We start from the raw sequence: 24,185 nt of genomic DNA, 5'->3' as shown, positions 1-24,185 counted from the left end.
GCTTCCCTGGGTTTGAGGAGCACAGAAAGCATACAATGAAAGTGAAGGCAGCCTCCTCAGCTCATGCACAGCTCTACTCTGGCTGCAGGAGGCAAAAGCTCCCAGTAGGGGGCTTTTGCTGCTTGTTTAGTGCCGCAAGGGCAGAGCTTAACATGAGCTGAGGAGGCTGCTGAAATGGCAAAATGGATGCTCCCATGTAAACGTTTTGAGCCTCGTTTGCTCAAAAGTTTACATAGGAACTTTCATTAAAATTATGTTTAATGCATGTTTTGGATTATTGCCCATCTTTTGGGACAATAATATTTTTGAGCGCACTATTCCTTTAAGAGCTTTAGAGAGCTCACCAAAAGGGGGAAATGAAACATTTGAGGACTTTATACAATGGCTCTGAAATATCTGAACGGGTGGCTAACTGTATCAGGATTGACTCTTTTGAAGGAACATTTGATTTGGTTGCATGTGAGCATGTCCTTGGCAATTGAGAGGCAGACCTACACCAGCATCTAGTGGACGGGAGCATCACTCAACCTATGGAGTTTGCATAATCTGCAGGCAGCTATGTGAGCATGCAAAACCAAAAGAAGGCTCAGGAGAGCACATGCAAGGAAAAGACAGAGGTATGAAATAAAGGTAAATAAAAGGAGACAAAGGAAAGAGGTTCCGATCCTTCTGTCAATAAAGGCCCCCAAAAAAATGAAGGGAAATCCCAGATGCATGGTTATTCAGCCTCCAAAGAAAAGAAGGGTGAGGTTACCTCTACCATCAGACACCCACAACCTCAACAACCAAAGGCTCTTTTCTGTGTGGAGACCTGGCCTCATACAAAAGAGATATCCAGCCTGTCAGGGTAAATCCAAACGGGCCATTGTGGCTTCTAATATCATGGAGGAGGCCAAAGTCAGTGTGGGCATCTCAGCAGAAGAAGTTCAACTAGGCCAGGGAGTGGCATAGGTGTCCCCAGTTAATCTCAATGGGAACAGTACCGGGTCTAAAGAGAAGTCTCCGTTTCCCACCAATACTCTCTGAAGAATGTCTTCAAAAATGAAGAACATCCCCACCTTGTGTGACACTGCTGCTAGTGTCAGAGCTGTCAGGTGAAGGGCAGTTTATTCCAGGAACACACAAACCAGCAAGAGGGTTTGATGAGCTTAGCTACTGCCCCTTGGCAATGGCGGAGTTGATTTGTAGGGGTAAGACCCCCATGCACCATGTTGCAGTCAAAGATTCCATTCCAGTAGGGTGTCTGTTAGTTAATGACCTTCCTGGCCCAGACATAGTACAAAACTAGGCCCAAATGTTATTTCAGATATGGAGGGTTAGACCAGTCTTACCAGTAGCTTCCAGACCAGTTATGATGTCCTCTGAGGGTCCTACTCCTGCGGGAAAGAGCCCAGTTGTGACACATTTACTTTTGTTCTGCTGCCCAGGGAAGTCCCCCAGACCCCTCAAACACTCAAAAACCCCCCCGCTGAAACCACTGCCCCAAGAGCAGCAAAGCAAAACCGACTCCACCTATGGTGTGCATTTGCCTCTGGGACCGGCCCAAAGCAAATGTTCACACTTTCTTATAGATTTGCTGGAGAAGGAAGTCAGACGTACCCTAATTGGAATTTATTTAGCAATGGTTAGCTAACATAGCGAATACAGACTATAAATTGCATATCAGTGTCAATTTTGGAAGAATGGGAAACAATGCAAGTTACAGCTAAAGATTACATAGGGCACAATCGTACGTACGTTCCTCAGGTATTATTCAGCTAACACAAGGGGCCCTCTCAGCTTGAGCACTGGCCTCTCTGGTCAGGACCGGACCCCCTATGCACCCTCTCTCTCTATCTGGACAGGGCTCAAAGGAGAAGCAGCAAGTCAGGAACCACCACTAGGAGCAAGGCTGTCAGCCCAGGGTATCTGCACTTTCACAATGCAAATCCAATTGAGAATCCCCCCTCCCTCATGTGGCTGCAAACCTTTTATCAGGTGAGCCTGTCAAGCAGCGTGATGCAAATCTTCCAGAACATTTGGGGTAAAACATGTTTTCTGGTGAAAAAGTACAGCTTTGCACCTGTCTCCACTGCTCTTCCCCCTCCCATCTCAGAGACAGGCTGTGCCTAGGAATCACCTATCTGGAATGCATCCTTATCAGGGCCCAGGGTCAGCCTGTACTCAGCTTGGCTTTCCCATGTCACTGCATACCTGTTTACCAGGAAACGAGGAATGTCACTTGCGAAAGCAATGAAAACTAAGGTTGCAAGCATTTATGTGCACTTCGAATATGTTATTAACCCTATGTCCCATTTCAGCAGGCTGTGTGCCTATACACAGCAGGGCTAGCTCAGCAGGTTGTGTGCTTGCGCATGATTTGGTCATTACACTACAGTATGATACGGATTCAGATGTGGCTTTAATAATTATATGAAATAGCAGCCATCATACCTCAAACTCAGGAATGGCTTATGTTTAAAGATCATAGCTGCCTCCAGGATGGTAATGTCTTATAATTATGTAGTTTGGGTACAGGGGTGCATATTTAAAATGTAGCCCTTCACTGTTACTGCATTTGTCAAGAACACACGTGTGACCATGAAACCTGCTCTGAGACACTGGAGATCAGGTGCTTTAGATCAGGATACTGATGCAGCACGGCCCAGGTGTACACTATGCTTTTGGCATGGAGTTTACTGAAAGTGGGGTCTGCACTTTCAGTAAACTCACTTCAGTAAACTCACTTTCAGTAAACTCACTTCAGTAAACTCACAAGCAGGCCACACTTTCTGAGATAAAATTACCTGTATCATTCCATTATTAATACAAAATCAAAAAAGCCAGGGTTTATACACCAGTGTCAGATGGCAATCCTTCACACCAATGTCCATTGAGATATTTACCAGTGTGTCACAGAATGTAGTTATCTCAGGGCTGCCAAATGGTATGGAAAAATAACCTCAGATGGTGTACATGGTAGTTTCAGACTTGAAGGGCCTGCCAGAAAGGAAAGAGTTGTCTTCAGCTGGATCCACAGGGAAGGTTGACTTTTGCCTGGAACAGAGGGACCATCTCACTCTGGCAGGTCTGTGCAAGCAGAAAGGGGAGCAGGCACAAGGCAGAGGTCATGAGCGACTCTAAAAAGGGAAACAGACACAGAGCGAGAGCCATGGCCTATTCCAAAACAGAGAACAGGTGCAGAGCAAACAGCCCTGACCTTTTCAGAGACAAGGAGGCCAAAAATTCTGAGAAAGGTTACTGCCAGAAATTGGTTGAGCATCCTGGCCTCAGGAATGTCCTTCCAGACTTGGCTCTTGACACTCTTGCTTGTCAGTCAGAGTGACTGGGACCACTTCATCTGTGCCTTGCTTCATCAGTCTCCTGAGCTGCAGCACCTGCTCCAGGGACGTCATTTCACCAAAATGCCAGGGGTAGCAGAAGTGACATCACAGAATCTGACCTCTGATGACATCACAGGAAGTGATGTAATTTGACCCCTCCCCAAAGTGACATCACAGGAAGCAATGGAACACAACCTTTCACCCCTTGACAAAACAGGAAGTGGCATCACATAGCATTGTTTCTAAGTACACTACGAAAAATATGGTTACGATATCACTGTAAAGAGATATACATTTGTACAAGAACGGATCACCACATGTATCATAAATATCAGCGCGTACAGGCCCATATTACCAAATTACTGTGAATACAAGCAGACATCCAAGGCCAAACGATAATGATGTGTTATTATATAGAACTTAAGCGCTTCAGATATATAATAAATGTTGCCAGGCCGAGTACAATAGTTAATTTCACATTCTTGTTGTTCATGGCCATATACGAATGTCATTGTATTCTCCCTTGTTCCCTCCCTTGCCTTGAAGCACTTTGATATACATTGTGTATAGGCACTATATAAATAAACTATCATATCATAACAAATATACACACAATATTACCCAACCTTTGTTGGTGCTCATTTATGAACCTCAGCAGGATGAAAGGCTGAGTTGATCTTGCTGGGAGTCGAACCTGACCACTCTCACAGTGCAGCAGCGAGCGCTCAACCCACTGAGCTATCTTAACGGCTATAGCTATCAGAAAACCAGCCACTCCAGAAACAAAGAGCCACCTGCTGCTGGCCACAGCCCAGGAGCCTCAACAAAACATTTTTTTATTTAAAAACAGTTTTTTCAATTTTTTTAGGGGTAGCAAGTGAGACCACAGGGGTAGCAATGGAGAACTCAGGGGTCGCAGGCGCATCCCCTGGTGACCCCTGAATGATGTCCCTGACCTGCTCACCGGTGGCACAGAGCAGGTTCATTGGTCACAGGTGCCCTTTTGGCAGCTGATGTGAAAGCAAAGTTGTTGCAATGTGATGGTCGAATTTAAGTTTACGCTTCTGCTCCAAAATCATCATACTTATGATACACTACTCACCTGGTGGCAGGATAATCTGAAAATATAAACCATACCTATTTGGATATGGTGATACATAGTTGATATAATTACAAAAGCCGCATTTGATTTGTAGCATATTGGTATGACTATATGGATTTCAGGCACCTGCCTGTCTGCATTCCAGTGAACAAGACAAAAGTGCAAGATGCACACCTCTATTGACTTTCCTGGAAGGAAAGGTAGCACGTCCCTTCCCAGACCCGTGATCTCCCAACTGTAGATTCCATGTGAGCCTGGCTTCAAATAGCCACATCCACAATAAAGGCATGCCTCTCACTAGCAGGCGGAACAATAGAAAGCCTTTGAAGCTATTGGCTGGGAACGGTGCTGAGGTAGGACAGTCAGGAAAGCACAAGTGAGCTTGAGGAAGGATTCCTACATTTTACATTTCTGTGAGCTTTCCTCTACTTCCTGTCACTTCCTGTGGAGCAAGGCACGTCAAGGGCCAGATTATCAAAGATTTGCACTTGGGCAAAAAATCAGAGCCAATGAATTTAGCACCAATTTTACTGCATTGTTAATAGAGAATGGTGCAAAAAGGTTAAGCCCCAATCAGTATTATCTAAAATGCTTTCACCTGAGGAAAATTGGAACAGTCTGTTTTATTTACAATGTGTGCTGAGTAACATTAAAAGTAATGTAGTAAACACCCTTTGTTGTATGTTATACAGCAAACATACTACACATAAACAGCCTGATTCATTTATGCCTGGGTACAAATGATTTTAGATAATAGGGATTGTGACAAAATCTGTTTGCTCCATTTTGGATTAACAAAACATTTGCTTACTTTTTAGCACCAGTGCAAATCTTTGATAATCTGGTGCCAGACTTGAAGCGGAACTTGTCATACAGACAGGGATTGGACCCTTTAAAACAGTCTTCCTTTCCTCCATTCCCATGGAGCATTCTGCCTATAAAAAAGTCCTCCTACTCTTTACTGGTTCACTTATGGATCTCCAAGGATTTAAGAATCTATTTGTACCTCTTTTGGGAGATTGATTGTTCCCCCATGCCCGCAGCTATTGAGATGAAAGAGTTACAAAGCAGGGTGAGAGCCAAAACAACCAGGACCTCTGTTTCCATTGTATCTAACTGATTGAGCCGGATTCCAAACCTATTCTCAGCATTCAAACCATTTAGCACTCACTAGAACTTTGATCCACCTCAACTCACCTCATCGAACCAGCTTGATGCTGCATCGCCCCAGCAGAGCCTTGTCACCTGCCTGGCTAAAGCACCAGGTTGGTGGGCCAGTTTTTGTATATTTTGATACTGTGGCTTGGCATGCGTTAAGGGCCATCACTAGTAAAGCAAACATGGTCCATGTTTGCTTTACTCTTGATGCCCATTTTGTTATTACTTGGCAAGAATAGCCTACTTTGGTGGGCCAGTCTTGTATACTTTTTTGCTGTGGTGCTCTGGTATGTTTCAATGGGCATCAAAAGGAAAGCTCACATGATTCGTGTTTGCTTTACTTTTGATGTATCTTTTGTTATTATGTGTCCAGTCTGGCCTATAATGGTGGAGTAGTCTGGACATATATATTTTACTGTGGAATGGCATAATTTAATCAGCATCAAGAGTAAAGCAAACATAAATGGTTTCATGAGGTTAGACTGGCCTGCTTTGGTGCAACCATTATGAATATACTTCCTGATGTTACATTACGTTTTGTACTGGTATCAATGAATGTTTTAAGGTGGCAAGAATGGCCTATATTGGTGCAGCCATTCTTGACATGTTTTCTTATTGTCGCATTGGCTTTTTACTGGTAAAGCCAGAAGGTGTACATTCTTACATGGGGAAACTGACATGTATTGACAGAGCAGCCATAGAAATGTGTCATTACTGGCATTAGGTGCAAAGCACACATGAGTATGTTCTCATATGGCAATGCTGGCAGATGATATTGGTGCAGCAAGCTTGAAAATGTATGGGCACAGCCAGCATGAACATGTTTTTTATACTGGCATATACTTATTGTGGGAAAGAGCATAATGAAAATACATATGTACACTGTTCGTGTCTTGCATTTATTTGACCGAACAAAATCACTTGCAAACTGTGTGGCTTTTTATCAATTTTTTAAAAGAAATTTTCTGCAAAATGCACCTTTTTAACAAATTATGCGAACTGCCTCAAATCCCCTTGCTTGGTTCTAGCTCCCTCGCTACTGTCCCAACAATTAAAAGAAATTCACCAGATGCTACTGATAAGTTTCGTTTCAGCTTTTGCTAGTTAAATTAGGTGTTTGTTTGGACTCATTATTAATCTCTGTTTGTTAACACGATGTAGCCTCAAGTACAGCGACCTGTTATTAGTAGTCAAATTCCATAAAATGTCACTACCAGAAACGTTCCGAGTACTATACTAAGTGTGATGTCACTACCTTCTAGTGGAGGTTTACAGGTGATCTTCTGATGATCAACACCCGCTCAGCATTTCATAAAATCAGAGGAGTGGGATGAGCGGACTGGATCACCTTTCTCTCCCTTGCACCCTCTTCCTCACACTGCTATGAGCCGTGTTCTGGGATCGTGCGGGCATTCGTACAATCACAAAGGGTTAAGCTTTATGATGTCTCTTCTGTGCTCGCGCATAAAGGGAAGGCTGCGGGAATGAACACGCCGTCAGCCTCATTACTCTATGCTTTCTCTCCTGTTGGCAGATAAGGATCAGAAGAAGAAAGAACAACTGATAGCAGCTGTTGGAAATTACAAAAAAGAAATTCTGAGGATTCGTTCCACTTCCCCTTTGTACTCGAGAAGTGTTTCACCTAAGTCACCCCGGGTAAGTGGAAATGCTCACACTGTAGTAGAACTGTGCGTAAGTGAGGCTGATGATTTCTATTGAAGAAATGTCAACAGAGTGCTACATTCAATTCTTAGGGCCTTTATCCTTTGTAAGAGCCGAGGTTGGATGGCAGGCTTTCCAAATCCCTTATCTTCCATCGCCTTATTTACATATGGTAGGATTTCATTCCTTCTGAAGAAACAAAAGAGAATGCATTACAGAAAGAAACGGTTTAATACCTGGGCCCACTGATAGAAAATGACAATATATCTAGACATGTTTTATTCAGCAACCAGTGGCTGGTGGTGAACCCTCGAGCTAGTGGGATGAAAAACATTACGAGTCTGCCGGTCCCGAAATAACGGTGCTGGTAGCAACGTACGGCACCCTTTCTGGACCGGCATACTCCAATTCTGCTTTCCTGGGCCTGTGCGCCCGGTAGGTCTGACCTACGGGGTACAATGGCCCCAAAAAACAGCTTTGTTATGTAGGCACTGTTAGCAACTGTACCAGTGCTTCTGTGTCTCCACTCACATTTGGTCCTATAGGGCTCCATGGGAATGGGGACTAACATTTTCCGCCACCTGATATCCTGGGCCGCTGGGTGTGCTGGTGGCACCCGGGATATCAGGCAGTGGAAACAGTGTTTGAGTCTGGCGGCACCGGCGGGTTGCTGCTGGACTTGTAATGAGGCCCAGTAGTCTCTGGCATAAAGTAGTAGGCCACCCCTCCCTGCATTTTTAAATTATCGTTCAATATGGTCCATTTTACAGGGCCAATTTTAGGAATAAAATGTATTTTTTTTTTATTTAATTAAAGTGTTTATTGGTTAATTAAAACCTTATACACTACAGAAAAATATTATATCAACCAAACACAAATACATATATTATACATATAAAAAGCATACATCATATTACTCGCTTCCAAATATAAAAAGCTGCCCCGATATAAACCTTAATCTCTCCATCATAAATAGCTGACCAAAATTGGTCAGTTTCAATCCTTTGCATGTCCTCTACAAAATGTGCATACCCTTTAAAATAACATTCCCTTAGTTTGGTGCATGAAGTTAAAATATGTCTTGCTGTCTCCACCTCTATATTACAATGCCTGCACAATCTTTCTGCACGGGGAATATTTGTTCTTGCCCCGATAATATCATTACACGGGAGAGTGTTCAGACGTAGCTGCAAGATAAATCTTCTCAGAGCTCTGCTTCCCGTGTTTAGCAGATATTGTCTTGGGAAGGCAGGTTTGAGGCCTTGGAGAGCATACACAGAGTATCTAGACTTATTACAGAGATAAGATTGATTTTCACATAGATCCCAAATAAAAGCCTTATCTTTAAGACTTTTCTTAGTACACATTCTGTTATCTTTTTCCATGCATTCATTATAGCCAAGGGCTTCTAGAAAAGACAGAACTGTTTTTTGAAGGTTAAGCATATAGGAATTCTTAAATCTGCCTTCACTTTTATTTTGTCTTATAAGGTTAAGCAGGCTTCCTTCATCCCCATCCCCTGAGATAATTCTAAAATAGAGTTTGCAACATTCGATTTTCCACAGAGTCGAGAGGGATATGAGGCCCAGTTCACATTTTATAGCATGTATTGGTACTGAGTTAGGGAGTCCTAGGGCTGGTCTCCAGATCTTCCCTTCAAGTAAGTGTAGTTTACTCAGATATTTACTTTCTACTGTTTCCAGTGCATACAGAATACCAGGTATAATGCAGCTTTTGTATATCTCAAGTAAACCTTCAATTGAGTGGCCGCCTTTACTAGTCATATATTTCCTTATGACTTTCCATTTCTTTAGTACTTTTAGATTAACCGCCTCCTGGAAAAAATGTATACAGGAATTGCTCAGAATGGGCATCCCCAAATAAGGATAGGCATCTACAACCTCCAATTTAATAGAGTTTATCTGCCATCTTGAGGAAAGTTTTTTCTTTTCTAACTTTGTGGCTCCGAATACCGTTACCTTAGTCTTATTAATATTAATACTAAGGTTATTCGCTTCAGAGTAAGCTAGTAGGCCATTCAACATTCTTTGTAGCCCTATCGGAGTCTTATCCAAGAGGACGGTGTCATCTGCATACATAAGGCCACATATGGGTTTCCCCGCCACTATTGGTGGAAAGTTATTTATGGTGGTGAAGCTTTCCCACATATCTGAGACATACAAGTTATACAATATAGGCGATGTAACACATCCCTGCTTCAGTCCAGTATTCGTAGCGATCTCAGGTGATAACATCCCTCCTTTACCCAGGCATATGGAAACAGTAGTTTCCCTATACATTTCTTCCAAGAAATGCAGAATGTTGGGACAGATCTTTTTCTCTCTTAATTTCTTCCACAAAAGCCCCCTATTAACACTGTCAAAGGCTTTCGAATAATCAACGAAACACACATATAATTTTTCCCCCTTATCCTTAGCCCCTGCTATAGTGTGTTTCAACATTATTATATTATCGAGGGTGCTATATCCTTTGCGGAAGCCAGTTTGTAGAGCAGACAGAAGCCCCTTTTCCTCTATCCAGTTATTTAAGCTGTCAACTAGCAATGAGCAGAAGATCTTACAGCTGCTGTCTGCCATAGCCAGTAATCTATAATTATCGGGCAATTTTCTGTCCCCTTTTTTATCCCCTTAAAATGTATTTAAAACAATAGGATTCATAGGCATTTTCTGAAAGGGAATGCATGAGATCATGTATGTCACCTTTAGGAAGTTGTGCTCTTGATACAAACCCTGGATGTGCTGCAGACATATATTTGTGCCGCATTATTGAGGAAGTGCTTCGATGATCCAGTCAGTATTCTTCTACCGCAATAGTGAAATGCCAATCATATTGCAGGAGAAATATACCAGTTTTAAATAGTGTGCTAGGACATCACTTTTCACAAGTTGCAATGATTGTGTCAGGAAAACGAATGCACATCATTGCTCCAGTGCTAGTCCCTAAAATACAATCAGATTGGCCAGAACACACATTAAGTCAGATTTGTTATCATACGAAAAATGGTGCTACCACCACAAGCATTTTACCTTCAAAGTATATCTGAGCATTACTCAAATAGTACAGGGTGTTGATAGTAGTAGGCTATACCACTCTCAAATATCCAGAGTTCCTGTCAACATTCCAGCTGTTGAGTTTAATAAACACTGCCATGCCAAATTCAAATCGCCAAGTGATTTCATACTGCTCCAGTTAATCATGTGTACTAGGGATATAACGGTATTACGGTATACCGTTAAAGATACAGTGAACCACTTAATTGAACAATAATAACCGTCACATTGTTTATACCGGTATACTGTTCATACCGTTAAGTGTGCTTTTCAATCTGATTTGTAAAGGCTGCAGTAAGCAAGTGCTGCGCAGTCTTGGTCTTGCACTGTTGGATGTGCCGTCTGCCAAGTAGTTTCAGTTGGAGCAGTTTTTAATGCCATTCCATAAACCACACGTGCCTGACACAAAATCAATATGTTAGCAATAGGAAGAATAAATACAGTGCCAAGAAGGGAAAGGGTTTACTTTGGGTTGGCGGCTTTGGGGTTTATATATTTATAATGGATAATGTTAAACATATGACAATGGGGGATTTCCCTAGTTCCATCATTGAATTTACATATAATAAGTCACACTGCGAAATGTACTCATCTCTGTGGGAATTCCCTGCTGCCATACAAAAGGGTAACATGTCCGTGATTACTGAACATTTTTTGGCCCGCAAGTAAACTAAAAGCTGTAACGTAAAGAGAGAGTGCATTTGCGTGTGTGTGTCTATGCGCACAAGCGTATACTACCATCAGATTCCATTGATCTGTGGCATGCAGGTTATCAAGATGGCCACATGTTCATCTTCACCAGTAGCCAGTGGGGGAGCTAAAAGTCTAAATGACCACTTAAGAAAAGCTATTAAGTTTGCTTTACCAGTCACAGCAGGGCTCTTTCCCCCCCCACACCCCCTCCTCCTCTCCACACGTGTGTGTGTTGTTTGGTGGAAGCAAGAGGTGGCATTTCAGTGGAAAGTATGTTGAAAAGCCCAATTCTGGCCCTGGGTGCCTGGTTTTCTTTGTGATGATAAATATGACAATTCAGTTCACTCCACCTGCTATACCGCGATAACCATGATGTACCGTCATTTGGCAAGAAGGTTATTGTACCGTCATAAAACTAATACGTGACACCCCTAATGTGTAGTCATGCTAGTTTCAATAGTGTACTGTGGTTTTGCCACAGTTAAGCATATTGCCCTGATAGGTTCTACATTGTCCCCAGAAAAAGATCATGACACTTTCAAATTGCTCTCATTAATGTTAATATCAGTTTCAACAGTGTAATTCCAGTCATTCACTGGCTAAGCCTTGTGTCATGCTAGTTTCTCCATTGCTCTTAGAAAATTGGTATGCCAGTTTTACCTAGTTCCCAGAGAATTTCCATCCATTTTTCAGCTGTAGTTTGCCACTGCAGCTTTCAGAATGGTGGGTACTTTGCACCACGGATACATACGTGACACCAACATCTGCATTACCTCCTAAGCGGGAATCCCACACATTGACCGACTCTACTGGAGTCAGCAGGAAAATAATCGTTGACCACATAGCTGCAAACAACCCTGTGGAAACTGCATGTGGGAACTACGTGGCTTTATGTCCCTCAATCTATAGGGCCGCCAGTCAAGGGATATCTCCAATTGGAATCCATCAAACAGCAGAAAGGGAACGAGCTGTTTTGCAACGCTACAAGAGGACTGATGCGCTGTCATTTCATAAGGATGATGTCCTTGTCTATGGAAGATGGAGGTGCAGAATAGAAAATTGGCAATCATAAAATGTTTTAGGAAAAGTAGTCAACTTTTCAACAAAATCAATTCAACACACACCATTTTGACCCAAAAACAAGATTGTTCTTTATTTCCTGAGGAGGTGCACTGGTGGGATTTCTCCTTTTAAACCAGTTGCCCAAAACTCAAGTCGACATGACTACAGTTTAAATTTCCTTCGGGAATCTGATTGTAATTTGTTTACACAAAAAATATGTGGTGATTGGATATATTGGAGTGATTTGACAATATATGCCAATAGAAAATGAAATATTGATTCCCTTTGTTTGACGGCGAATATCATCCCGCATCTAAGGTCTATATATTAGACCGGGTGGTTTTTTGTAAACAAATGATTATTACTGTGTTTTTTCTTGCACAAGTATGAATGGTTTGTTGAATGAGGATGAAAGTGATTGCTACGAATGCTTTGATATACAAGGTCACAGGTTGGTGTGGTGTTTTTATATAATGGAATGGTACAAGTTTAGAGTTTAATGTATCTCTTCCATTTAAGGTTTTAACGATTGTTAATCAATGACCGTCATTTTTGTACACATTTTTAGATATGATGATGATGTTTATGATAGAAAATAATAATAAAATAATAAATAAGTAATTAGAAGATTTATCATTTAAAATAATTTGTCACCAGAAGGTATTGTATTCAAATTGCTAATTAACTATATAAATGCAAAGAGGGTCTGTACGTGTCACATGGGACTTGTACTTTTTGTGATGTAGTTCGCCAGTATTGCAACAATTAATCACATTGCCATGCCAGTTTTTACATTGCTCCAAAACGCTGCTCCATGCCAGACTGTATCATTTGATGGGCTCCATGTAGCACAGACCATAGTAAAGAGCAACAAATGGCTCTTCAAAGAGGTGGGGCAAGGTGGACGTTACAAGAGACATATACAACACAAAGGAGAATAGTTAATCAAGTGAGAGAGTGTTGTAGAGGTGGTCAAAACAGTGGCAACAGAGTTAGCTAAGAGGGCAACAGGAGTGCCATGCCTCATAAATCAGGGATCAGCAAGATGTACGTTGAACATGTACACCTTCAGTTCCTTCCTAATTTGCAGAAGAGATGGGGCACAGTTTGATATGAGTTGGGATGCTGTTCCAGAGAGCAAATGGGTAGCAGCAGAAGACATTGCGTGTGCTCTCCCCCTTCTTGCCTTTGTTACTTTCTATGCTGGTGATGTCATAGCTTCCTGTCTTCCATTGACCTCTGGAGAGGAAGAGTTTGGACGCAATGAGCATTGCTTGCAAAAATCATTTTACTTGATGCAGGCTGTTTTGAAGCAGACACTGGCTTAGAGTAGCAAGAAACATCATTCTTTCAGGGTTGGAGTAGGATCCCCAAACATTACGCCATGACACTATCAGGTTGACTCAGATCACAGCCCCATGTCACTTTCACATTGCGTCTAAATAATGCCTCATTTCACAAGATCTTCAGAACCTTCCCATGACACGTAAACATTGCCTTAAACAAATTACGTTATTGTGCTTCAAAATTGCTTTAATAAAATTCCCCAATGCAATTTTCATATTTCCCCCAGAAAATGCCCCCATTGTCAATGTAATAATGTCTCCCTAGAAACATGCTTCATGCCCACGTTGCTACTTTACCCCTTAACATACAAATACACACATACACTACCTTGTATCTCAAGAAGTCAAGTCATATATTGGCACACATGGCCAAAATATAATACTTGCAACTGTCTTCTTCCCACTGGTATTGATTGCACTCTAAACATTATGTTTTAAAACTAAACAGGGAAACAGCAATGCAAATTTCAGGCAAGATTTTTTTTTTCAGCAAGACATTTCCTCTATGGAAGGAGCTTTTTTTGCTGCAACATCCTATTTAACACAAGGAAAAAGCTAAAACTTTTAAAGATGTTACATAATGCATGCACATGTTAAACCAGCTCCATTATAACCAGGTTTGCAGTTTAAATGTTTGACATATTAAAACAACCTTATTTAAATAAAACAAGCTAAAAACACTTTTTATTTACTTACTCAGTTTGGCAATTTATTTTTCTCACAGTGTATTTACTTCACAGCAATGTTTTTTCTTCGCTAGGAAAACTCCAAAACATGTATTGCTATTACCACTATCTACTAATTGCCGTATCGACCTCAGGAGACATCTTTATCTCTTGTGATAATGACTCTTCCCCCAAATATGGCCTGAGGCAAGGCTGGTGGGCCTTTGTCCCGCGACAGTGACTCTTCCCTCAGTCTATAAGGGTACATTGGGTTCCATTCAAATTGGACCCAAACCTATTAATAGTGTAAAGCAATGACACTCAAGTCTCAATGTAAGCACTGCCCAATTTGGAGTCAGAGCTACTGTGAGCTTGTTGTCTGGATACCTTACACCGCCTGCAATCCAAATGGCGGTAAGATATGTGGGGCCCTTCAATGAGGAATCATAAGTAACACAGAGAATTCTGAGTTTGATTATGTGTTCCTCCAAGAGTCTTCAAGGCCAGTGTAATGTGGTACCTTGTTTTCAGGCCATGTACGATCCTTGCTGCTTTGTTCAGGACCAGTTGTATTTGTCTAATTGTTTATTTGTGAAGGCCAATTGAAAAACCGCTACAATAATTTAATTTTGTTAGCACAAAAGCATAGATAAGTATGATTTTATCATAGATATTCATGAATGGAAAAGAAGTTAACATGTACAATTGTGAGTGAGTAGTGTGGGTCATTGCATTTCCCCGAAGAATGCATGAAGAGTTGGCATTGAATATAAACAAAATATTTTTTACTTTGTCTAGAGGACATGGTGGGATGCCTGCAACTTTTGGACTTTTGTGTAGCTGGGTCTCTAATTTGCAGGAGTTGAATAGGAATATTTCATTGCTACTCCTATTAAGGAAGACCCTATTTGATGTCTCCCAGGTCTGCATTTCTGTAAAGCACACTGAGATGCAGTGCTATTTTTGGGCTCTTTGCCCATGGTGAAAGGTGACTGGGCATCCTCTGCATTTATTTGACATTATTATGTGAGCTTTTCAATGATCAAAGCGAATGGGTGCATTTATCTACTGACCAACTGTAGGGGGTAGTGGGACATCACAGGAAAACAGAGGTGGCAGATATGTGTTAGCCTAATCTGATTTGTGCTGTACAGCCCTTGAGAAAAGATATTACCCATTTGTGAGAATTGACTCTCAACCCCTGTATCGATCAATGGACTTCCTGCTAGCTGAAAGCCATGTTGTCTGCAGTGGATCTTTCAATGTAGTTTTAGGATTGTTTGATTTCTCTCTCTCTCTATGAATCCTGTTGGAATCTTGGTTACTATACATCAAGTGACTAAAAACACTCTAACACCCCTTGTGTCCTCATCTTGCTTGGTCTCTCTTCCGCCTTTGACACGGTCAACCATGCCATCCTGCTCAAATGTCTCTGTGATAACATGGGCATCACCGGTCAGGCCCTGGCATGGCTGACTTCTTTCCTCTCTGACCGAAGCTCCCAGGTCCAACTTGGGTCCTTCCTCTCCGCTATCTTTTTCTCTACCTGTGGTGTCCCTCAGGGGTCTAACCTCTCACCCTGGCTGTTCAACCAATACCTGGAACTTCTCGCCCACCGCATTGCCGCTCTATGCCCCAACTTTCAGTGCTATGCGGATGACACACAGCTCATTTTTAGGCTACCCTCTGCCACCTTGTTAAACGGGATATCATATTGTGCCTCCTTTTTTGTATATATTGGCCTAAGCGCAGTCGTTCTGCGAAGAAATCCGCGTAGCAAAGTTCCGATCGTAGATCAATTTAGCTGCCAATTTAGGTCCATCCGCCATTTTGATTTCCATTGCAAAGTCACTCTGTGTTCTAAAATGGTGGACAGTGTTTTCCTGCTTGTAACCTTTTTGTCCTGACCTTTGCACGCAAGTTAATGTCTAAACTGCCTTTAGGCCAAATGTTAGGGTCGTGTAATAAGACCTTGTCCCACGTTTGACCTGTAGATTGAGGATTACCTTCACCAACAAATCCGATCCACGGACATATATCAAATACAATGTTGTTTAAATACCTAATGTGGACACTTGTTGAACTACATTGTATAGGATGTGTACTAAGGCTTAATGTTAAATTCGAAGGTACACTGTTGCCATTGTCACTTGTACAAACTAGAAATAATCCATATGCATATAGCTGGATAAATTATAGGTGAACTCGGCACGAACCCTAGACCGAGAATAATTAACCTGTAGGGGGGCTGGACATTATGATTGGAAATGTATAAAAAGCAGAACTGTTTGGATGTCCAGTACCTCTCACTTCTCACACCGAAAGGGCTGGTATTTGCTATGATGTACTGAGGGCCAGATAGCTATCTGATACTTTGTTTCTTTGTAAAACTGTACAGTTATAGAATAATGATCTGTGAATCTTTATAGCCTGTGTTTGGTGTATTTCCTTTTGGGGTACTCATCCTCGATATTTCCTTTTGCTTTTACAGATGGCGCCCGAATGGGGACCCTCAAGATTGATGACAGCTCATTGAAGGTTGACGCAGCTATCTGACCAGGATCGAACGGTGTAAAGGGGGCCCCTTTCTTGGATGAGACGCGACATCTCAGCAGCACTGCACAATCCGATCCCTGAGCGGTGAGCCCACGATCGGAGTCTGCATCTTGACGAGGGTCCATATATCGAGGTGGGCAGATTTGCTAAAATCACCAAAGACGTGGGACCTTAGTTAGAACTTTGTAATCCGATCAGACCTCCTTAGGATTGATCAGGTGAGTCGTGACCCGATTCTTAAGTATCCTGATCATTTGTTTTGGCGCATTGCACTCACAAGTACAATTATTGACCAGGCAACACCAGTATTCTGATATACCTGGGAAATTGTCTGCCTGCTTCAGGGCGTTATTCCGCAGTGACAGACAATCTTTGGAATTTGGCTGACCGGCACCAATGGAGGGGTTGCCGGCGTGTACTATGTACTGTAAGCACAGCATTGGTAGTATAGTGTTTAATGATATTTGGGACAGACAAACTAGACATGCTTCCGAACTTCAGTGGCCAATCAATGGTAGTTTTGAAATCCCTCGTATTGAATACCTAGAATCCATATTATTAAAGAAAAAGGCTAGACCTGCAGCATTCGATGTATTACAGAATTGGAAGAAAGAAGCTATGCAGCAGCTTAAGAGTAGAGAAAAGCATGTGCGCCGTCATATGACGAACGCCAGAAAAAGTGTTGTTATATGACCAGAATAAACAGTCTGAGTCAGTTAGGAATATGGATAGGGCTTTTTCACTGGGTATCCAGAAAATCTATCCTTCTAAAGATTTTCATGTATCTGACAAACATATTGACAAACTTTTAAATGAATGAAGGCCTGGTGCCACTGTGCCACTTCCGTATGTTCCTCTTCCTGCTGTTATTCCTCCTCCAGTAGCTCGTCCTGCTCCTCCTATTGCTCCTCTTAATGTTCCTCTTCCTCCGGCTGTTGTTCCTCCTCTTGTTGTTGCTCCTCCACCTGCTCCTCCACCTTTGCCTATTATTACGGGTCCAACAGGTTTGCCTGCTACACCAGTGATGGCACCTCTGTTTCCGAATGTACAAAATTTGCCTACTCTCCCTCTTCCAAGTGGTTGTATACCACTTGTAGTAGATCGGGGAGCGGGATCAAGGGTTGTAACTCGTAATACTGTGTCTTCAGAGAGAAAGCATGAATTAACTGCATGGGCTAAACATTGTATGGAGAACGGTGAACAAGCTGATGTTTTTGCCACACTCTCTAACATAGACAATTTTCCTGAGAAAAACGTTTTTATTGAAGGATTAGGAATTCATTTATGTGTAATGTGGAACAGGCTAAATGATATAGATCTCCCACAAGGGATAAGGAATCTGAATACTTTAGCATTCTCTAGAGATACTGCAGAGAAAGTACATGAGCATGTCGAGAAGGTTTTTGTGTATAGAAGGAAGTTGGAAAGGTTAAGGAATGAAGATGTAGATGGTGATAGTTTGGACGCTATATTTGTGCAGGCACGGTTCCTTCCTTGTCGTAAATCGATAAATGAGGAAACACGAATTTGTACGAAAGATGCGATTATGTGGATTTCAGACACGTCGATAACTCCCATTGAAGTATATGACACGTATAGTCAGTATATGCTAGAAATGCAGAGGAAAGTGATACAGGTAATGGTAGAGTACCTACAGGATGAATGCGTAAAAAGAAAGATTTCTTGTCCCGCAGAGTTATTGAGTATTTATAAGAGGGCTTTTTCGTTTGACACTTCTTCGGCTGCTTTAGAACTCGATCTAGCTCTGTAAGCTTTCGAAGTTGCCTACTTCTCAGTTGCTGATGAGAGAGGTTCCTCCGACATTTGTCCCAAAAGTAGAGATTCCTGCTAATCCTGCAGCTGGTACACCTGCTCAAGATATTCCTGCACACTATGTGTCTCAGTTTGTTCACATCAGTTCTCGAGACAGGAGGTGAACACCATTAGACAATCTATTCCCGATATTAGGAAGAATCCGACAGGGTTCTACAAAGAAATAGAATCTTAATCATCAGTATTTACCTTAAGCGATATTGATTAGTTATTTCCTGTACTCCTGCCTGTTGACTTGTGGAAGCAGATTAGGACTGTTGATGATGTACCAGGGTTAGGAGATACATGATATAACATGATTAGACTCGATGGCGAAAGGCCAGCTGGTGAAAGGCCACCCCAGGTAATACTAACTTTGCCTGACAGAATAGTTATGAAATTGAAAGCTATAATTCCTAAAAAGAGGATTATTTGGAACAAGCTTACTGCCTGTGTCCAAGGGAAGTCTGAGGGTGCTACCGAGTTCTTTAATCGGTTTGAACAAATTAAAATTAAACTTAAGCACAGAGTCTGGGAAACAGCTATTCGTGGACAAATTTGTGCGTGGATTGCTGCCTGACATCCAGTCACAGATTATGTCTTCAGAAAGCGGTTGGCAAGCAAAGTCTCAGTCAGAAGTATTGCATATGGCTCAGTACTATGAGAATCGTGTCAATAACGAAAAAGAAAGAGTTGAAAAGAGAAAAGGTGACTTAAAGACAAAAGTATTATTGCAGCAGATTGTTAGAGGCCCTAGAGGGGGTAATTAGCAATTTAGCGGTCAGTATGTTCCACAGGGAAATGCGCCATTGGGTCCTGTAAACATAAACCAGTGTGCTTATTGCAGACAAGAGGGTCATTGGCGTGCACAATACCGGATCCTCCAGCACAGATCGAATAATGCATTTGGTAATATGGGTAGACGATCCAGAGGCCGCCCTGGGGGAGGGGGTCCTGGTAGATGTCAGTTTTCACAGGATACACAGCAACCTTTTTCACAGGACAATCAGGCATCAAGTGTGGGTAATAGAAACATTTTTGATCATCCTACTGCTGCTTACCTCTCTGAAGAACGTCCTTTCAACGACATTCTGTTTCGCTAGGATTGCCCAAAGCAGGGTTTGGAACCAATGCCTATTCCCGTTAATCAGAAAGGTCCCTACGTTGAGATGTTAGTGGGAAATAGGAAACATCTATTCTTGATAGATACAGGGGCACAGAAGTGTTCCATTGACCATTCACGGGTTCCAAGCATTCCACTGTCAGGGCAAACCAATGTTTCTGTAGGGTTTTCTGGCACACCAGTTGTCTGTCCGATTTCTTCTTCGGTACCTATCTCTTTGGATCCATTTACGGACCATTGTCCATTTCTTTTGACTACGAATTGCGGAGAGAATTTGTTGAGGTTGAATCTGTTGAAGGAATTAAATGTGGTAATTCATTGTTCTTCTGATGGAGTGTGTTTGACGATTTCACCACAGCAACTTTCTGTCTCTCAGTTCTTGACCAGACCTTTGCCACCGGAATTTAGTGATCTTCCGGATTGTTTGTGGGCAATTGACGACAATGATGTCAGTGTTTTGCAAATTGAGCCTGTTAAGATTATTTTGAAACATGGAGTGAAGTTGCAGCGTATTCCCCAGTATGATATTTCGGTTGATGGCGAGCAAGCTTTTGAAAAGCATTGTCTCCTATTTTGTGCATCGAGGGCTGATTGAGGAAAATGCAGGTAGTTTGTGCAATAGTCCGATTTTGCCCGTGTACAAAAAAGGCGATAATGCGATTCCCTTCCGTTTCATTATTGATTTACGTGCCATCAATAAGATTGTTGCTCCACAATATCCTATTGTGCCTGATGTGACAACAATATTAACCATGATTCCGGCTTCAGCTACTCACTTTAGTGTTGTGGATATAAAGAACTCTTTCTTTAGTATCCCAATACATAAAGACAGTAGATACCTGTTTGCGTTCACCTTAGGGGGACGCTCGTTAACCCTCACCCGTGCGCCACAAGGTTACACAGCAAGTCCTAGCATTTACAGTAGGGCTTTGAAAGAGCAGCTTGACACACTCGAGTTGCCCACTACTTGTGCACTGCTTCAGTATGTAGATGATCTTCTCTTAGCTGCTGACTCAGAGAGCGCTTGTAAGGAGGGCACTGTGTTGTTGCTTATCCACTTCGCACGGCATGGACACAAAGCTTTGGTTAAAAAAAAATCAATATTGTTGCCAGGAGGTCGCCTGTTTAGGCTATCCCCTGTCAAAGGAGGGAAGAAGGTTGTCGCCTGAATGTGATGGATGTGCTTTGGCTGTATTAACACAGGAACATGGAGGGAAGAATAGGCCGTGGGGCTACTTTTCTTCCGCCCTTGATCCTGTAGCATGCGCGTGGCCAAGATGTTTGAAGTTGCTGCTGCTGCTGCGTCCGTAAAACAGAGCGAGGGAATGGTCCTAGGCCATGCTTTAACTATGATGGTACATCACTCTGTAGATGTTCTATTAAACAGAACACAAACGCAACACCTCACCTCTGCACGATTAACGAGATATGAATTGATCTTGTTTGCACCGCACATCCAAATTAGGAGGTGTTGTGTACTTAATCCGGCTGAACTTTTACCTTTCCCGCAAGGTACTGTTTGTAGTGACGAAGAGTCACATGACTGCCTTTACACTACAGAGCAAGAGACCAAAGGCAGAATCGATCTAAAGGACACTCCTTTGAACAATCCACAAGGGGAACTGTTTTGTGATGGCTCCTGCTTCAAACTCCCAGATGGTACATCCACGGCTGCTTATGCAATCACCACATTGAGCAAGGTCATGGAGACCAAAAGAATCACGCATAAATCTGCACAGGCCGCAGAGATTATAGCATTGACCCGAGCTTGTGAACTTTCCAAAGGGCTTACCGTGAACATATATACTGACAGTCAGTATGCCTTTGGGGTGGTTCACAACTTCGGTAGACTTTGGGCAGAACAAGGTTTCTTGACTTCACATGGCACTAAGATCCAGCATGGCTCCTTGATAGTACGGTTACCCTCAGCGCTTGCACTCCCTATTCAGCTAGCAATTATAAAATGCGCAGCACATCAGAAGATTGTAGATAATGTAGGAAAAGGGAACGCTTTAGCTGACCAGATAGCCAAACAGACTTCCACTGATCTCTCTTCAGAAATGTATACTTCAAGGGAAGCCACAAATGCCTGTACTTTAGATGAGGGTATTGAATCAGTAAAGAATATCCAAGCCGATGCCACATTAGAGGAATCTAAGAAGTGGGCTGAGGGTTTGGCAAAATTGGATGATGATGGGTGTTGGGTGGACAAAGTTGAAGGGAAATGGTTACAGCCTGATGCATACGTTACGATGATGGTTGTTATGGCTCATGGTCCTACCCATATTTGTGCTTGTAAGATCACCAAAATGTTGAAAAATGTGTGGGTAAATGATAAAATCCCTAAAGTAGCTGAACGCTTTGTTCAAGGGTGTATGATTTGTCTACAGCATAATGTGGGAAAGGGCACATCAACTCCAAGGGGTAGTTTTGGTCCACCTTCTGTCCCCTTTGAGGTCATACATTTTGATTTCATTGAAATGGAGCGTTGTAACAACTTTAAATACATACTAGTGGTTATTTGTGATTTTAGCAAATGGGTCGAAGCTTATCCTGTCAAAGATACCACAGTTAGGACTACGGCAAAGACCATGCTGAAGGAATATTTTCCAAGATTTGGTTTGCCGAGAGTCATCTGGTCGGACAATGGTCCACATTTTATCGCTGCTGTAATTCTGCAGATATGCACGGGATTACAGATTGATAAACGGTTCCATTCGGCCAGACACGCACAGAGTGCTGGACTAGTAGAAAGACACAACGGCATCATTAAGAACAAGCTCGCTAAGACGTGTGCCGGCACCAAATTAAAATGGCCGGACACCTTACCGATCGTGTTATTGTCCATGAGGACGACCCATCAAACTAAGACTGGGCTCTCTCCCTTTGAGGTGGTCATGGGTAGGCCAGATAACATTTGGAATGTCCCAAAACCCTGTTCTTTACGAGAGGTCGAAAATCTACTTCTTTCTGATTACTGTGGCCAGTTAACTAAAAATTTGTATTTGATTTATCACCAGGTGCGAGAGGCCTTGCCTGTGAAATACGAGGGCCCTGGTCACAGCATACGGCCGGGAGACTGGGTCCTTACAAAATCGTTTGAGCGATCTTCTTGCCTCGCACCTCGTTGGCGGGGCCTCTTCCAAGTTCTCCTGGTCACACAGACTGTGGTGCGAGTAGCAGGCAGGAAGCACTGGATACACGCATCACATATCAAGAGGATTCCGTACCCTGTGCCATACACTACCGAAGATACAGAACCCCTCACCAATGCGGTAATCAACGATCATGAAGCAGCAACCAGCATCGAGAGTGCGTCGGAGACTCTCCCTGAGCCCGTGGGGCCTGGGGAAACAGCCACTCTATCTCCACACTCTCCAACAGTTTCGTTTTCAGAGAGTGCTCCGAATCTTGTATCTGATCTTGCTTTGCATTCGCTGCTTCCATCAGGAAGTGACGGCACGTTGTTCACAGATCATTCAGTACCAGGAGTCACGAGGTACTATCTGCATCCGAGGAAATAGACTTACTGCATGGTTCGGCTGTACCACCAAGGAAAATCATCAAAGGGCTTGCCTTTTTGGCCCGATCATTTCTACATAAGGGGATTCTGTTGGCTAGGGTTTGTGAAAGGACTAAGAAGACGCGCAGTCTGGAGATCGCCAGCAAATAAGCATTGGTGCAATTGTTTGAAGAACACAATGCCTGCAACCGCTCCCGCTCGTACAGAACAGATAAGAGACTGTGTGACCAGCCATGAAAAAGAACAATTGAATGCGTGGGCCCCGAAAACGTCTTTTTGTGATAATATTAACTGGTTTGACAATAGTCATTGCTTTAGGTTTCTGGTATCTGGAAGAAGTGCATCCGCTTAAGAATGTTTTACCCACTGAAAATTTACCCACTGTTTCTTCTCCTTTTGTGCATCTGCACGCTCTATCTCTTAGAGACACTCAGCACAGACAGAGTTACCACAACAACACTCTGCTGCTCATTATGAATGCTCCACATGCCATTTTTAATAAGTCTAACTGTTGGGTCTGTTCGCATTTACCGCAACACGGGGATAAGGGGGTGGGTTGGTATATTCATCCTTTACCTTTGACAACTGCTTGCTATGCTTCGCTAAGAGCACTATTCTTTGGCGGATGGAATGATAGCGTCTCAGGGAACTTCGATGGAACTAATCTAATATGATTTTGAGAAACGTGTTCTAACGCCCCTGGGATGCTCCCTCTTTGCGAATAGGATCAAGCCTAATGTCACTTCTATTAGGCCTTCTAACAGACTGTCCCGTCCTTTTCAATCTCTGATCTCTTTCAAGATGGCTCCTATAGGCAGTAGAGATGCCACCTTCCTATACTGTCAACCACAGCCCCGATTCAGTTTCTTTCTGCATACAAAGGAATGGTACTCAGTCAATGGGTGATTTCAAGGGTTGCGCCAACGTTGCGAATTTGACTAGTGAAGACAGACCTTTGTACGTAGGGGAACCTGTCTACTTTGTTTGCGGTAATGTAGCATTCCCATGGTTACTCAGGGATTGGCAGGGAACCTGTTATTTAGAGATTCTGTTACCTGGGGTATTCATTGCTAGCACTTTAGAAATGTC

General features: G+C 42.6%; 1 protein-coding gene across 1 annotated transcript in view; it reads left to right on the top strand.

Moving 5' to 3' along the window:
• The window catches only part of LOC138468137 (spermatogenesis-associated protein 7-like), a 1,832,011-nt gene that overhangs the window by 871,622 nt on the left and 936,204 nt on the right, over positions 1-24,185 (top strand). Inside the window, exon 5 of the mRNA XM_069608567.1 lies at positions 7,118-7,239. Coding sequence (XP_069464668.1) covers positions 7,118-7,239 — 122 coding nt within the window. The remainder of the gene's footprint in view (positions 1-7,117; positions 7,240-24,185) is intronic.

This window comes from Ambystoma mexicanum, chromosome 4q (assembly GCF_040938575.1).
Source record: "Ambystoma mexicanum isolate Mex_15411 chromosome 4q, UKY_AmexF1_1, whole genome shotgun sequence".
Classification (NCBI taxonomy): Eukaryota; Metazoa; Chordata; class Amphibia; order Caudata; family Ambystomatidae; genus Ambystoma; species Ambystoma mexicanum.
Note: the sequence above shows the minus strand (reverse complement) of the source record. Positions and strands in the feature narration are given on the sequence as shown.